The 16919-nt window shown below is 40.6% G+C and overlaps 1 protein-coding gene and 1 long non-coding RNA gene across 2 annotated transcripts; both read left to right on the forward strand.

Moving 5' to 3' along the window:
• The first annotated feature begins 486 nt into the window (after nt 1-486).
• On the forward strand, nt 487-1168 carry LOC108930322 (uncharacterized). Its single transcript, XR_001965834.1, has 4 exons — nt 487-561; nt 645-696; nt 827-922; nt 1126-1168. It is a non-coding gene; the product is annotated as an uncharacterized LOC108930322 (long non-coding RNA).
• Nucleotides 1169-5452: 4284 nt separating this feature from the next.
• Nucleotides 5453-12332, forward strand: spaca6 (sperm acrosome associated 6). The gene is made up of 11 exons (XM_029260100.1): nt 5453-5466; nt 5656-5737; nt 6023-6098; nt 6395-6481; nt 6665-6736; nt 6986-7009; nt 8866-8943; nt 9449-9482; nt 10168-10367; nt 11234-11420; nt 12236-12332. Exons 1-11 carry the CDS (start codon nt 5453-5455, stop codon nt 12330-12332), a joined length of 951 nt encoding a protein of 316 aa, XP_029115933.1.
• The last annotated feature ends 4587 nt before the right edge of the window (nt 12333-16919 follow it).

Below are 16919 nucleotides of genomic sequence, written 5' to 3' on the forward strand. Positions count from 1 at the left end.
CTTCTGTCCATATGAAGTGCATGGTTGAGATCTTGTTAATGGGAAGTTGTTAAGTGGAATCTTTCTTCTGACAGCTGGTATGACAGCTTGTCGGATCAACTGCTGTGATACCTCTGGAAATTAATACAATCTAGTATGCAAGGCAATCTTTTTGCTCTGCATTTATAGTTGAATTTGAATTCTTGAATGAAGATGTCTTTTTCAGTCAGTTTTAGGGTTCCACTGGAGAAGTTCCTGACCCAGGAGGACCTGTCTGTTCTCAGTTCTTGTCAAGTTATTTTGAGAGTTTGTGTCTCAGAGCTTTTTTCTTCTTTTGCGTTATTCTGTGTTTTCTTGTTTTGTGTTAACCACTATGGTACATGCTCCTCTAAATAGCAAGAGTTAATAATGTATAAAATGTTCACATCATAGTGTTCAAATGTATTTTGTCTTTGAAACACTCTCATTAAACCTTTAACATCGTTCTTACTTTCTAGATAAGTCCAAACCACTTTTAGGTCTTTTTGTAATCGGTCCCTTGGTGGTTATTCAAATTCTGGCATTCATCATTTACATCAAGAGGTAAGTAAGCATCCCATCGTAGCTTGCATATTGTCGTTCATCATGGAAATTGTGTTTGTCAGTGGTGTTTTTCATTCTTTCAGAAAAACATCAAGAACACCAGAAGCAGAAAATGGTGGAACTTCAGTCTCACAAGTAAGCTGTTCATCTCCCTCCCCATGTCTTACAGTATCTTTATCCTTTATTGTCCAGCATCTTGTAATCACACAGGCAGAAAATATGCCTGTTTTACTGAATGCCTAAAAATGGTTCTGCTGTTCCACAGAACTCCAAGTTTGAGACTTACGATAATACCTATGAAAATATTAACATTTATGAAAATTTTAACTGACAAAATGAAGATCTTCATTCTGACAGTTTGGTGAGTTTTAGTGTATTTCACTACTACTGCATATCAATAATAAAGTATTCATTCTAAGGCTGTAAAGGATGCCATATATTTGAAGTTCTGTGTCACATTAATCTACAGAACAGGATTTTTTCTCTTTTCACATCATTTATCTATCCTTACTGTGGTGCAATTTGATGTGACTGGTTCAAGTCTCCATTAGTAATCTTTTACAGATTGTGAAGAATGTGACTAGACACGAAGACGCTGAACCCCAGGAAACAACACAATGCAATGAATGTGGAAATTTGGATTTTACATGAAAGAACCAGATTTTTGAGTTGAAGAAGATTATTTTAAAATTGGATATGTGCTTTATTTAACCTTTACAACTGTTATTTTGCAGAATGTGAAAAAATATATTTAGAATGTCAGTGTGCTCATTTCTTTATTTACACTTGCATATTAAGTAGTCTTCATTTTACTTGTATTATTCTTTTATATTGTTTGCATTTTTCCATTCTTACATATTTTACTGTGAAACTGTACATAGAGAGCTACGGGATACAAAGCACATCCGAATTTGGTAATTTTCTGCAAACATGGGGATCTGATGCTAAAAGACCTTAGATATATCATGTTTTGGGTACAGGAAGAAAAGTTAGTTTCAGGCTGTATTGAAAGACTCAGTTCAACAAGACAGTCAGATTGCAGAAAAGTTAATTTATTCATGCGAGCACATAGGTGAGCCTCCTAGAGAGAGTCACACACCAGCAGTTAAGCAAGCAGATATTTATACATATTCTAGGGCGGTTCTTAGCAAGCATGGTGAGATACATGTTTTGTTTCATCATCCCAGACATGTCAAGGTGCCCCCCCAATCTCCCGTCCTTTGATGAAAACACTCCCAAGCGTTGCCGGTGTTATCATTCTCATTACACACAGTCTCACGGGAACTACGTAAATCTGTATTCCTCCCGATATGTTATAGGAACAGGCTGACACAGAAAGGGACAGACTAGCACCAGACTGCTGCCTGGAATGTGGTGCTTTCTTGCATAGGCCGTTTCACTAGTTAGACATGGTAATACATAAGCATAAAGGCATAGTAAAGCTTTAGAATCAAACTTTCATACCACAGATGGAACATTGAAAGGCTGTCATGCAAGCACAGAGCGCATACATGAGACACACTGGAACATTATCATTAGCGCAGCTGTACATCCTGTGCAAATGTGTGTATGTGTCCTTGGAGAAGTGTGAAATGCACAACACATGATACAATTCTGGAGATCATCAATTGTACCATTTGTTGAATCGTTTTATGCCTCACCATTGAAACTCCAAAAAAAGAAAAAAAAAAAACAAAATTGACTCTAAAGGATCACTAGTCACAAAAATACTGTCATTGGTGAAATGTTTTCATTCAGTGCCTTTAAATTATAAGAAATTATATGCTTAAAAAAATTGCATTTTGGAAAAATGTTATTACATTAAATCATAGATAATTATAGCTGAAGACTTTGCTTTCTCTCATTCTACTCATAATTCAAAAAGTGCACGTAGCATTCAAGTGTCCCAGTCACATGTCTGATGACTTCCAAAGAGTAAACATTTGCATACTGTGGTCTTGTTCACAATAGTAAATACCCGATCAGAGCACTCACATTTTAAATTGGTATTGGTCATATGATCTGAGGAAATAATACAGTTTTGTACTAACATTCTTAATAAATCTTACTTTACATTTTTTTTGGAAAATCTTAGCAAACTGAAAGATGTCTCCCAGCATCTTCACAGCTTGTGATACTGTTCAGTGTTTCACTGTTGTAGTTCTCAAGCATTCATTACGGATTCAATCCAAATCACATATTTATACATAAACACTGCTGCACAAAAAGTATTCAAAGCTTTGAAAGTTATAAATGTTCGCTGGATCACAAATTATACTTACACATAATTTTCCAGTCAGTGTTTTTATTATAAACTCATATGCTCTAACTCTAATTGACAGAGTGAAAACATTTTCTTTGTAGATATTTTAAAGTAAATGGAAAAACTGAAATATGCATAAGCATTTAAACCCAGGGGCATCTGAGTAATAGTGCTGCTACATTTGGATCTGAATGTAACAGATGTTAATTCCCCCACCCCCCCATTTCAGTATCTTTGAGAAAGCTACTTACTCTAAATTGTTCCAATAAAGTTATCCATCTACAATTGGGTTAATTGTTACAGAAAGACCAATTTTGTAAGTTGCTTTGAAGAAAAGTGTCAGATAAATGAGGAAATACAACCTACTGAGTTCTGGAGACACCAAGTTTAAAAATGTCAACAGTGATGACATTTAAATAATGTTTTCTTGGTCTACATGTCAACTGGCACATATAACATTTTTGCATTTTACACTGCAACAGTGTAAGACTAGCTTCATCTAATGAAGCAAAGGAAATGTTGAACACTAGGGCATGTCCATTGAGTGACCAAGGAGAGACTGAGTGTGAGAGGATTTATGGTGCTTCTTTCTGAGCTGAAGAAGCCCAGTCAAACCAGCGGAGCCATCAAATGAAGTCTTTCTCTCTCTCAATTTCAATTTATATCAGAAATAGAGACATACACACACTGTCTGAAACCACTTATCCTGAGCGGGGTCATGGCGAGCCAGAGCCTAACCTGGAAACACAGGGCACAAGGCTGAAGAGGGAGGGGACACACCCAGGATGGTACACCAGTCTGTTGCAAGACACCCCAAGCAGGACTCAAACCCCAGACCCATAGGAGAACAGGCCTCGGCCAAGTCCAATGCACCACCACGCCCCCCACACACACACACTGACTAAAACCACTTGTCCCAAGCAGGGTAGCGGCGAACCGGAGCCCATCCTGGCAACACAGGGCACAAAGCTGGAAGGGGAGGAGACGCACCCATGACGGGACGTCAGTCCATCGCAAGGCACCCAAGCAGGACTCAAACCCCAGACCCGCCACAGAAAAGGACTCGGCCAAGTCCCATGCGCCACCACGCCCCCAGAAATAAATAGGTAAATAATAAATAATTAAAATTAATAAAATGATAATGAAAGTAAAAAAAAAAACTAATATCCAAATTTAGTGACAATAGTAACACTGCTGTTGATACTAGTTACTCACATATATATCTAATACTAGCCAGTACTCCATAATGAGTATCATCATTATTATCATAATATAATAATGGAATAATGATCTCTCAATTGTGTGCAGGTGAGTGCAGTCACTTTTCTTCTCTCTGTTTTTGTAGACATACGTAAAGTGCTTACAGTCTCTTTTTTTCTCCAGATAAGTACAGCAGCAGTTTGCTGTCCCTGAGATTATGAAAATCGAGGTCAGTGTTTGTAATTGTAGGGAGATGTGTCTCTCTGATTTATTTGTGTCTTTTTCAGCTGGTTAGGAAGTGCACCTCTGTTTCCACTGGTCTTGTGTTGCAGTTGGGGTACAGTTGCTCCTCCCTCTTCTCTGAGGTCTGCTTGTCTGTATGACCAGACCATGTTCAATGACTCTATACTTTGTGAAGGTTGCCCCCAGTCAGTCAGTGGTCAGCTCAATCTACAGTGTACTGTCTATTTAGGGAAAAGTAGCACTAAAGTCCGTTTCTGAGCTTTCCTGGCCTTAGTCCAATGGGTCAGATATTTGTTGTTTTTGGTTATTTGGTTATTAGTTTGAGGGAGTCGGATTCCCTGAGCTGGGGTTTCACTGGTCCAGCTGTTCCTGGTACTCTCAGACTGGGTCAATCTGCTGAGCCTTTGGACTATTTGGCTGAGGGGACTCTTCTATATGTTCAACTTCAGGCTTTTTAGAGTTGGGGTCACTTGTTTTTAGGTGATTCCAGAAATTTATGGTTCTTTTTTGGATTTTGATAAATAAGCATGCATTGTTAGGTGCTCTTCTCTGTAACCTGTGGACCTGCCAGCAGGAGACCCCATTGGTACCAGGTATGTTATGTCATGCTGTGTTGTTATGGGGTGCTTTGGTGAGAAAACAGGTAATTCATGTGATCAAAGCAACCGTCTTCCACTTGAAGGACTGTTATTACTGTAGCATCCTTCAGCAGGGTCCTTTGACAAAACTATTATGTCCACCTGACCTGGAAACCCTTAAACTGTGACTTTACTGAAGGTCACAGGTAAGGTCCTTGGGGACAAATGCCTTCCGAGAAAACCTTTGTTTTAGGGCATACCTATAAACACTGTAATTTAAGAAGATTTATTTTTTTCATAGCTGGATTTATGTTTCACTTATTTTAAAGGCTATAAAATTGGTATTTTATGATTGTTATTGTAACTGTTTGTCTAGTGTGAGGGTTGTGAATGTGTACAATTTGACCTCACTGCCACTGTGGGTATAATGTGCACTGTTCACTCTAATATGCTATTTATTTACTCTTCTCCTGGTGTTAAACAGGGGAAAATCTGTATTGTACGGACTCATGCTATTGCTCCTTAGCTTCAAATAAATGTAAATCTATCTAAGTAATAAAAATATGTAGATAAAATGCCATAAGACTTGTGGACACCACTGTGAGAAATGGCTGCTGAAAGGTGAGAAATGACTGGTGCCGTTATTTAATTTAGCAGGGACACATCACATAATACTTACCAGACACCTGAAAAATATACAATAATTTTAAAGTAATAAAATTTCAGAGCTAGTGCCCTGACTAATATTTCAGACAAAGAACCATAAAGTGAGGTATGGAACTGACCCACACTTTCATTATCACGTGAAAGCCATAGAACCTTTGAGTGGGGCAATGACAACAATGAACTTTCTGGGGGCTTCCATGACAACGACAACAACAACAACAACATGGTAACCAAAGAACTCTCTGGTGGTGACATCATGGCTGCTCCTTCGTCAGATAAACTTTTCTCATGCCACTGTGCTTCAGCTCTGTAATGTCATACATTTTTATCCATATATATGTCAATATATGTAGTAACTCTGGATATTTTTCAAGACTCGGTTGTTAAGATGAGGGTCTCAGCTCTATGGATTCTACTTTTGTGTACCCTTGCAGACTTTTGTTTGAGCTGTTTTACATGTTTTGTAGAACCATATGATATTTCTTTAATATGTGATGCCTATTTTACACAGAATCATCGAGACTGTGTTTTAATAGCTGAAAGAAGCATCGATAACAATCAGAAAGTATTGGAAGCTGCCAGAGTTGGTAAGAGCTATTCTATGTACATATAAAACACTCTTGTGCTGCTTGTACCTTATTTATTTTACTCTTATATTTTCACCAACTTTTCTGGGATTTCAGTCTACAACTTTCTGGTGACAGTTTCACTTTCTTAACTTGCTTTTAAATGTATTGTACCTATACCTGCACTTCCATATCAAACTAGATGATCCACTGGAATTCAATTTCACATGTGTAATATGATTAAAAACTTTAGTAAAAAGTGAAGAACTTGTAGGGTACAGCTCTTACCCTAATTCTCTGTGTGAAATTATTCTCAGGGCCAGGCTATGAAAATCAGCTGAAAGACCTCATGAATGCAGAGATCTCACCCTACCTGCAAAAGTTTGATGGGAACTTGAAAGACAGTAAGTGATCATGTTATCACCACTGACTTTCTGCTATTTTACTTTACTGGGGGTGGGGGGGGGGGCAGAGACAAAAGTGAAAATTGTTCACAGTTTGAATTGAAAGAGTTAATGGGTGAGTATAGGAGAAACAATACGAAGAGTCTGGAGAATACCACTGAAAGTAATACTTTTCCCTCATAGACATTTACTATGAAAACCTGTTCCAAAGTATTGCTGACAATTTCACCGCAGAAGCTTCCAAACTGCCCAGAGGTGAAATGCACACATCTTGATCCCTCCTTTGCTTTTCCTTTCCATTTCACATAGATGGACTTCCTTCAGTGCCTAAATTTATTTTTCATTTAGGAATCTTCTCTGCTGAATTTCATAGCAGACACTTTAATCCAACGTAACTCTATGTACATATCTTCTTTTTCTTTGTATTACTACCATTATTATTATTATTGTTGTTGTTGTTGTTGTTGTTTGACGTGGTTGTTCATTTTCTGTATTTCTTTTCAGCACCTGGATGCTTTCCCCCATGTGGTGAGTTGTGCTTATTCTTCTTGTCTTTTTTTAACCAGCATTTCTCTCCTGTTCCGTTTCAGTGAAGTTACACGACAACCCTCCCCAATCTCACGACTTCATTATGTTTTAATACTAACATATTCTGGACTAAAATAATGAGAAAAATAAAAAAAAATGATAATAACGATGTTAATTAAACCTTATTAATGGCTGGAAATATGAATGAATGAATGAACAAACGAATGAATAAATGAATGAACGAACAAACAAATGAAATCCACTTTTACTGCAGCAGCAGGTATTTTTTACCACAAATAAATCACAACTGGTGTAATTAAAAATATAACACATTGGTGCTTAGTCTCCTTTATTAGTGTTTCGCTGCTTAAATGCACCTCCTGAAATTATATTTTCTCAAAACTAAACACACAATTAAAACCTCACACTGGACTCACCAAGCCTTAGCCTTCTTGGATGCATACTTCAGTTTCAATGAAAAAATAAAAATAAATACAAACACTGAACATCAGGTGTAACAAATGGAATGCATTCCTGAATAACCCTTCATAACACAAACTCTTATACCTTGAAAACATAATTACCACAGTTTCAATGGCAAATATATGCATTTCTCAGCCGAAAAAGTGCCACCAAAGTGTCATTTATGCAAAATTATTACTGAATCCCATTAAAATTAACACATTAATGGCAAAATTCAACATAACGAAGCACTTTCCCTTCCGTAATTACTTCTTAATACCTTATTGTTGTTTAATGTCTCTCTCTCTGCTCGTTCAGCTCTTTCCAAGTTCTTACACACCATACCCTAGAACAACATACATAAACACACATGATCATTTGTGTTTACATATTAATTTGCTTCTAGGAGTTAAGTGCAATGTGTCACCTTGGATAGAAGTATCAGCTAAATACAAGTTAATACTCAATGTAATTCCCTTGGAGATAAAAGATCTGCTAAATTATTGTACATGTCTTGCGCTGCTCAACATGTTTTAAGGACTTGTTATGAATCAACTGCAACTATGGTGAGAAATTTTGCTGTGGTCACGGATCAAGGAGTACTGAGAAAGAAAGATATGAAAATTGTGGGTTATCATTTGAATGGCATACAGTATACTTATTATGCATTTATGGTTGTGCTCACGGATGTGGTTAATGGTAGAAATGCTGGCTCTTCCTTGAAAAATTATGTCATTGTCAGTTATGCCTTTCTACTTACTGTATCTTACAAGTCAAATAACATTGTTGTCAGGGTTTATTTTCACAATGGTTTCTATGATGGTTGTCTATAAAATTCAGCAAAAATAAGAGTATGGTTGGCTACCATGCTCCATTTCATAAAATATGATTACTCTCAACTTCATGCATTTTCTAGTCCCATACAGGGGCTGCAGTCACAAAAGAAACACACACCATCATTTACATATTTACATATTATACAGAGAACTAAGAAGTCACACACCTTCCCCATATTTTTACCCCGAGCCTTCAGTCTCCTAAATTTTCCTCTTCCTCCAGCTCCTCCATTTTTCAAAAAAAAAAAAAAAAAAATTCACTAGCGGCGCTACACTTGTACTCATCCTGCGGCTCATGCTCTTTGCATTGCTCACACTTGTACAAAAAAGATCACTTATTCAGAGTGTTGAACACAAAAAAAAAAGACTTTGGAAATTTTTGTGACAAGTCTACCTGTACAGACAAAGGCTTGAAAAGTGGTAATCTGAGAATAAATTTTAGTACGGCACCAATTCAAAAAAGCTGCAAGGGATAATAATAATAAATAATAAATGTGTTTTGGAGAACTTTGACTTCTCTACACCCCCCCACCCTCCCCCCCATTCTCCCACATTCAGGTTTCCAGGCATATGGTGCTGGCTACAACTGCATCAAATGTCAGTACGACACCTGTGAATACCCCATTGACTGCCCAAGTGAGACACAAAGCCTGTCTACAGTCATGTCATTTCAACTGTCTATTTAACCCTGTGTTATCTTTAAGATGATTCATTTCTATATTGTTCTCACTTTCAAATCCTTACCTGCATGGACTAATACTAGATCGTAACTTCTAGAACATTGAATAGGTGCAGTAAATCAAACAGAAGTCCAGAAGCTCTGTGAAAGAGCTTGGTAATGAAACCCTATAGAGAAACTCCCAAGGTGTTCTTTACCACCTTGGCTTCTATATTGCAATACTACTTTCAGACACATATCCTTATTCGCTTTCCATCCAATACACAATACTTGAAAAGTATCTTAATACAGCTTTCTGGGGCTACCACAAGGTGTAGAGCAGGCTAGGTTTAGTCACGATTGTTCTCTTGAGGAAATGGCAGCACATATGAGTGAGTCCTTTGTTTTGGCAGTCACAAGTCTAACAGTCAGTGAAAAGAAAAGGGTTGAGATGCGTTGTGATGCCCCTTTTCCCCTGGCAAGTGATGTGGAAGTTGCCTGGAAATATGCTGAAGAGGTAAAAAAGAACATTGTCACATTATTCCTATGAAGGGGTGGTGGTCCTAGGCCACAAGAAATGGGATATTGGTTGTGATGTCAATACAAAAGACCGATATGCAAAATTAATTGCTGAACAGTGACCTTTTAGAAATATTCTACTTCCTAAAAAAAGGCAATAAATGAGGTTTTGGTTAAATTCTCTGGTGGGTCTGGGGTTCGAGTCCCACTTGGGGTGCCTTGAGACAGACTGGCCTTCTGTCCTGGGTGTGTCCCCTCCCCCTCCAGCCTTACGCCCTATGTTGCCGGGTTAGGCTCCGGCTCCCTGCGACCCCAAATGGGACAAGTGGTTCAGGTAATGTGTGTATGTGTGATTTAAAGTATATAATTGCATATTTTAATAAAGGAAAGATATACACACACACACACTTTCTGAACCACTTGTCCCATGCAGGAGTCACGGGGAACCGAAGCCTAACCCGGAAACACAGGGTGTAGGGCTGGAGGGGGAGGGGACACAAGCAGGACGGGATGCCAGTCTGTTGCAAGGCACCCCAAGCAGGATTTTAACCCCAGACCCACTGGAGAGTAGGACCCGGTCCAACCCACTGCACCACCGCGCCCCCCTCTAGGAGAGATATAATTTATTCGTTATCAAGGCAAATATGCTAATCAAAAAAACTTGTATTGAGGTAAACAAGAAGTAGACAGGGTAGAATGTTTTTAACCTTGAAGTGTCTCTTAAAGGTTAAAACACAGCAGGTGGAAAAGTTCAAGGAGGTGACTGTGGGGATGGACCGACTCTATGCCATTCCATCTGTCCATTTTGACGACCAGGGCACATATCAGTGTGAAGTCTTCTCTCGAGGCAATTCCATTATTAGAATCTACTACTACCTAACAGGTGAGGGAGCAGTTAGCTAATGGAAGGGTACAGAGATATACAAAAACATAGTATACATTTCATTCAATACTGCAACCTTTTTTGGACTTTGTAATGGTTAAGATCAGATTTGGATTTCAGTTTCACCTAACAGAGATTACTGGCACTTGACAAGACAGTTAAAGGATATTTGAAAATGCCACGGTATCAGCTGCCATGATGGAAGATATATGATATGTTTCCAGCTTGTGTGTTCGATCCTGCTGTTATATTATTGAGAAAGGTGCTTAAACTGAAACGGGCTAGACAAAATACAAATGTTTTCCGGGATAAATAAGTGATGCAAAGAAATGATAGGATAAATAATGTCTGCATTCTGAGGAAACTTCATCGCTGAATGTTTGATTGTTTGACATTTTGTGACACCTAAAAGACATTATTACCAATACTGTAAAAGTCCAAGAACATAAAAAGTATGTTTTTGCTGTCAGTATGGTGTTTTCTTGTTAAGCCATAGTAGAATAGAGTTGCTACACACATCTGCTGACTTTAAGCATTTGTACTGTGTGAAGGCTTGTTAGATTAATCACAACTTATAGAAGCAGTTTAATAATTAAGCGCAAACAAGCCCGCCATGTCATATTTGTATGTTTTTTTTAATTCAGATTTTTAAATAATAAAAATTGTGTTATATGTGATTTTAAATTTCAGCTGGAGATTTCTGGAATATTTTGCCATTTTCTGAAAGTATAATACAATATAATAATATAATATTCTGAATGATGACAGAACAGTGATTCCTGTTGTCTCATACCATATTGCCTTAATTGACACAATTCTAAAATATAATGCATGTCTGTCATCCGCTAAAATAATCTCTTTGACAGTGACTCCTCAGGTGGTGGTAGGTCATGCTGAACTGCAGGATATATTTAACATCGCTCTCCTTCCGGGGGGTCAAATCCCACCCCACCTAGTTGCTGCACATGAACTCACCCTGATAGATGTTCCCTCCCCTGCTCTCCTGACTGCGTGTCTGACTGCAATGCTGTTGATGCTCTTCCTTTCCATGGGGTAAATGCAATCTCTTAAACATTCCTGTGAATTGTCTTTCTCTTCCTCTGTGCTCTATGTCTATGCTGTTTGACTTATACTTATTTAGTCTGGAGAAACAACTTCAGTCTTGGACACTGGCAACTGATTGATGTTCTAATAGGTGCTAGTTTTCACCTTAAGTATTTTTGTAATTGTACATGAACAGTTGCGCCTAACATATGCAAAACCAAACTAAATGTTGAAGAGCTGCTAAGAAGATTCTAAAAATGTTGTAGTACTGTCATCTTTTCCAGTGGTCAAGTTTCAGTAAAATAGTGCATACGAAAAAAAGGGTGACGTGGTGGCACAGCGAGTAGTGCTGCTGTCTTGCAGCATCTGGGTGTGGGTTTGATCCCTGCTCAGTTTGTGTGGAGTTTGCATGGAGTTTGCATTATCTCCCTGTGTCTGTGTGGGTTTTCCCCGGGTGCTCCAGTTTCCTCCCGCAGTCTAAAGACATGCTGTTCAGGTTCCCCCATAGTATGTGATTTAACACTGAAAGAGATTGTTCCACTGATGTATTAGATGAGTGACCCATTGTAAGTAGTGCCTCTAGCAGTGTGAGTCACCTTGGGGAGTTAGGTGTGTGAGCTAGTAACATTCCATAGTATTCTTAATTGTAAGTTGCTTTGGAGAAAAGCATCTGCTAAGTGAATAAACATAAAAAAAATGGTTAACCCTGTAATATTAGTAAAGAACACATTTGGCAGGGAGGCTGTTATTAACAGGCAACACATGAATGATTCAGTTTATATGCCACCCATTGATCTTGACTTTGATTTATTTTCTTGGTTTAGGTTTTTGTACTGGTGGTGGACTCAGAGAACAGAGTCCAGTCCTGATGAATATCAAGCTCTGAGCCGCCCAGTGACGAGAACAGTTTTGCTTCAGTGAAGGCCTTCAGATTCTCCAGATTCTTCTTTGAGCGGTTCTGGAATTTGACAATTTCTCACATTCATATAAACCCATTTCCTGGAATTACACTCACTTTTCTCAAAATTACAATCACAAAATCAAGAACTCATACTTCACCAAACAACAAAACAAAAATGACTGAAAAGCACATTAACTTTGTTCAAAATTTGCTTTCCCTTCAGATCACATTAACAGTAAACAAATTTTATGCCTTATTACTTGAACAGCAAAGCTACTTGTGATGCATTAACTTTTGTCTCTCGACATAAAATATTAGAACCTTTATTCTGCATTGCAAATCTGGAAGACATAGAGGTATTCATGTATCAACATCCTGTACTTCCAGGAATTTAACACTGGCCCAAATCCAGACTGTTACATTGTGTATTAGATGACACAAAAAATCTGCTCTGCTATTGTGAAATGAAATATTTCTAAGTCATCTGCAATCTTTTTCTCCCCTGGAAATTTAAATATACTTTTTTCTGAGTTCTGCGTGCAAGTTTTATCTAAATGTACTACCTAAAAGTAAGAGAAAGGGAGACAGGGATTTTGGGATGCAATGAAAGGATGAATCTGTGATAAAAGACCCTCAATTCCAGATTGAAACCTGATGGAAGGATATAGGATGGAGTAGCTGAATGAAGCCACTAGCAGCGGTGACACGTTAAAGTGATCCATGAAGATATGAATAGGGAAAGGTGGGCGATATAGAACACTCACTGAAAGGATACAGAAAAGTGGAGAAATTCAAGCATGAAGGAGGAAAGGGAAGAGATGGGATTCCAATTCATGGAGCAAACCTGTAGCTTGTACCCGTGTTAAAGGGCTGGTGGAAAAAGAATAGTTTGAGAAGTGATACACTGTAGTGGCTGAAAGCAAGATGTAAGCAGACATGAAATCTGCCCTCTGCAAGGCACTCTGTTATTTTCAGATACCATGATGAAACTCAAGAGGGTGGGATGAGCTCTAGGAGGTCAAACTAAGTTGCTAATGTCTGTGATGACATCGATTGCCTATACTGGTATCCTAGGTCAGAAGGAATAAAGCACATTTTCTTAACACTTTTAATACAAATAATGGATATTTCATCATTGGCATCCATCAGTCTAGAAAGACCATGGAATTGCGCCTTGGTTTTGTCCACTTCACGGTGGTTTGCATCGCCGGCCATGACTGTGAAGGCCCAAACGAGAATGACAATCCTTGCCGCAGTTGCAACAGATGTGCTGGGTGCTGTTCATATGTTCCACTTGAAGCCTGACCTTCCTGCGTCTTCGCCTCTCCTCAGCCTGTAGTCGCAGCTTTTGTTCGCCACGTCCCAGACCTTGATGAAGTTCCCGCCTCCAGCTGCAACGATCAGTTGCCAGCTCCTCCCAGCCGTTCACATTAATGTCAAGCTCTCTCAAATCCTTTTTGCACACATCCTTGAAGCGCAAATGAGGCCGTCCGGTTGGTCGTACACCAGAGGCCAGTTCCCCATACAGGATGTCTTTCGGGATCCTTCCATCATCCATCCGACGAACGTGCCCTAGCCACCGTAGCCTGCGTTGCCTGAGGATGGTCTGCATGCTTGGCAATCCAGCCAGATTAAGGACGTCACTGTTAGTAACTTTGTCCTTCCACGAGATCTGGAGGATGCGTCTGAGACAACGCAGGTGGAATGTGTTCAATCTTTTCTCCTGGTGGGCATACAAAGTCCATGTTTCACTTCCGTAGAGCAGAACTCCAAGAACGCAAGCGCAGTAAACTTTGATCTTAGTACGCCTGGAGAGCATGCCATTCATCCACACTCTCCTGCTGAGACTGGACAGAGTCATGGCGGCTTTTCCTATTCTTTTATTGAGCTCAGGCTCCAGTGACATGGTATCTGTGATGGTCGACCCGAGGTAATTGAATGCATGAACAACCTCAAGAGTGTAGTTGCCGATGGAGATTGATGGAGGTTGAGGGGTACTTTGTCCCATAACATTGGTTTTCTCCAAGCTTATTTTGAGACCAAAGGCCTCAACTGTGCGAGAGAAGCAATCCATTTGCCGCTGAAGCTCTTCCTGTGTATGTGACACCAGAGCAGCATCATCAGCAAACAGCATATCACGGATGAAAACCTTTCGTACCTTCGACCGGGCCTTAAGCCTTGCGAGGTTAAACAGGTTCCCATCACTTCGGGTATGTAGGTAGACCCCCTCTGTGGAATTTCCGAAAGCTTGCTTCAGCAGCACTGCGAAGAAGATCCCAAAAAGAGTTGGAGCGAGCACGCATCCCTGCTTGACACCACTTTTGATGCTAAAAGCGTCAGACGTTGATCCATTAAAACGGACTGTGCCCTGCATATCAGCATGGAAGGATTGAATCAGCTTAAGTAGCTTAGGCGGACAGCCGATTTTACTGAGAACCCGGAAAAGCCCACTTCTGCTGACGGTATCAAACGCCTTGGTCAGATCAATGAAAGCGACGTACAAGGGTTTCCTTTGCTCTCTACACTTTTCCTGCAGCTGCCTCAAGGAGAAGATCATATCAACGGTTGATCGTCCGGCACGGAAGCCGCATTGTGATTCCGGGTAGATCCGCTCTGCAATTTTTTGAAGCCTTCTGAGGACAACTTGAGCAAAGAGTTTCCCAGTAACACTGAGGAGTGAGATGCCACGGTAGTTGTTACAATCACTTCGGTCTCCCTTGTTCTTGTAGAGAGTTACAATCGTGGCATTTCGCATATCCTGTGGAACCACACCTTCTTCCCAGCACTGACACAGTAACTCATGGAGAGGTTGCAGAAGAGTATCTCTAGCACACTTGATGACTTCTGGTGGTATGCCATCCTGTCCTGGAGCTTTACCAGCAACTAGGTGGTTGATGGCGTTCTTGAGTTCCTCCACCGTGGGCAGGTCATCCAGCTCACTCATGAGTGGCAACTGTTCAATGGCTTCAAGAGCGGTGTCTGACACTGTGCTCTCGAGGTCATACAGTTCGGAGAAATATTCCAGCCAGCGCTCCATCTGTTTGGTTTTGTCGGTTATAATATCACCTGACTTGGACTTCAGAGGAGCTGTCTTATTCTGCCTGGGACCAATAGCTTGCTTGATGCCATCATACATCTCCCGGAGATGACCGAAGCTGGCATGGATCTGAATCTTGTTACACAAGTTGAGCCAGTAGTCGTTCGCACACCGCCTAGCTGTTCGCTGAACTTCTGCTCTGGCTGCTCTCAGCGCTCGCTTGGTATTCTCGCAGGGTGAACGTTTGTGTTCCAGAAAGGCGGCACGTTTCTTCTCAACGGCTGGAATCATCACGTCAAAGTACTCCTCAAACCAATCGTTCACTTTCCTAGACTTCCTCCCGAAAACTGCCAAGGCCGTGTCACGAATAGTGTCCCTTAGGTGATCCCACTTCGAGGTGACGCTTTCTGTAACGCATGTGGTGGGTAGCGTTTTCTCAAGGCAGTCATGGAATATCTTTGCCGTCTCTACATGCAGTGCCTTGTTTCCATCGATGCGGGGCTTCCCATAGGGTTTCGAATGATGTAACTGCTTGGGCATCAGCTTAACTTTTGAACACACAAGCGAGTGATCCGTATCGCAGTCAGCGCTCTGGAAGCTGCGTGTAAAGAAGACATTGTTCAAGTTTGCACGCCTAGTGATCACCAAGTCCAGTTGGTGCCAGTGCTTCGAGCGTGGATGTCTCCAGGAAACCCTGTGCTGTGGTTTTGTGTTGAAGAAGGTGTTAGTAATGCACAGGTTGTGATATGTGCAGAGTTCCAGCAGGCGCTGTCCGTTTTCATTCATTTTCCCACACCGAAATAGCTTAAGCATGAGGGCCAAGAATCCCGATTAGCTCCTACTCTTGCGTTAAAATCACCCAGAAGGTATACTTGCTCATTTGCAGGTATGCGTTCCAGGACGGCATGGAGATCATCGTAAAACCGGTCTTTTGTTTCAGGCGAAGCACCGAGGGTTGGTGCATAGGTGCTAACTAGGTGAGCACAGCCGGCACAAGTTTGTAGCTTGATGCAAAGTATTCGTTCTGATCCACCCGGACATACTTCCACCAGTTGCAAGAGACCGTTTCTGATAGCGAAACCCACCCCGTGTTCTCTTGGTTCACTGTCTGATTTTCCTTGCCAGAGAAATGTGTAGTCAGCCTCCATAAGGGATCCTGATGCAGCTAGCCTTGTCTCCTGTAGTGCGGCAACGTCAACACGAACCCTCTTCAGTTCATTGTTGATTACGGCAGTCTTCCGTGCGTCACTCACATTTTGTAGATTATCAGTCAGGCCAGTTAGCATAGACCGTACATTCCAGCAGGCAAGCCTAAAGACCTCCCTGTTTTTCTTGGTTATCTTTTTGCCTGGTGCTTTAATTACAGTCCACTTGTCGGGTTGAAAGCCTTAAGCCCCACGCACCCAGTGAGGCAGGTGAACTGTGGCGGGACAGCACCTTATTGGCCGGGGGCTGCCCAGCTTGAGACGGGCGGTAGCTGTCCAGTGAGACGCGATGATCTCTCCCACCGTCGGAGACAATCCCTGGCGTTCATTCTCTACGCCAATCGAGTAAGAACTTATAACCGGTA

The sequence above is a fragment of the Scleropages formosus genome, chromosome 18 (assembly GCF_900964775.1).
Source record: "Scleropages formosus chromosome 18, fSclFor1.1, whole genome shotgun sequence".
Classification (NCBI taxonomy): Eukaryota; Metazoa; Chordata; class Actinopteri; order Osteoglossiformes; family Osteoglossidae; genus Scleropages; species Scleropages formosus.

Excerpts from the sequence above, each read along its gene's own strand:
- spaca6 (XM_029260100.1), top strand. Across the intron at positions 6,099-6,394 it reads ATTGGAAGCTGCCAGAGTTG|GGCCAGGCTATGAAAATCAG; the intron begins GTAAGAGCTATT and ends AATTATTCTCAG. Across the intron at positions 7,010-8,865 it reads TGGATGCTTTCCCCCATGTG|GTTTCCAGGCATATGGTGCT; the intron begins GTGAGTTGTGCT and ends TCCCACATTCAG.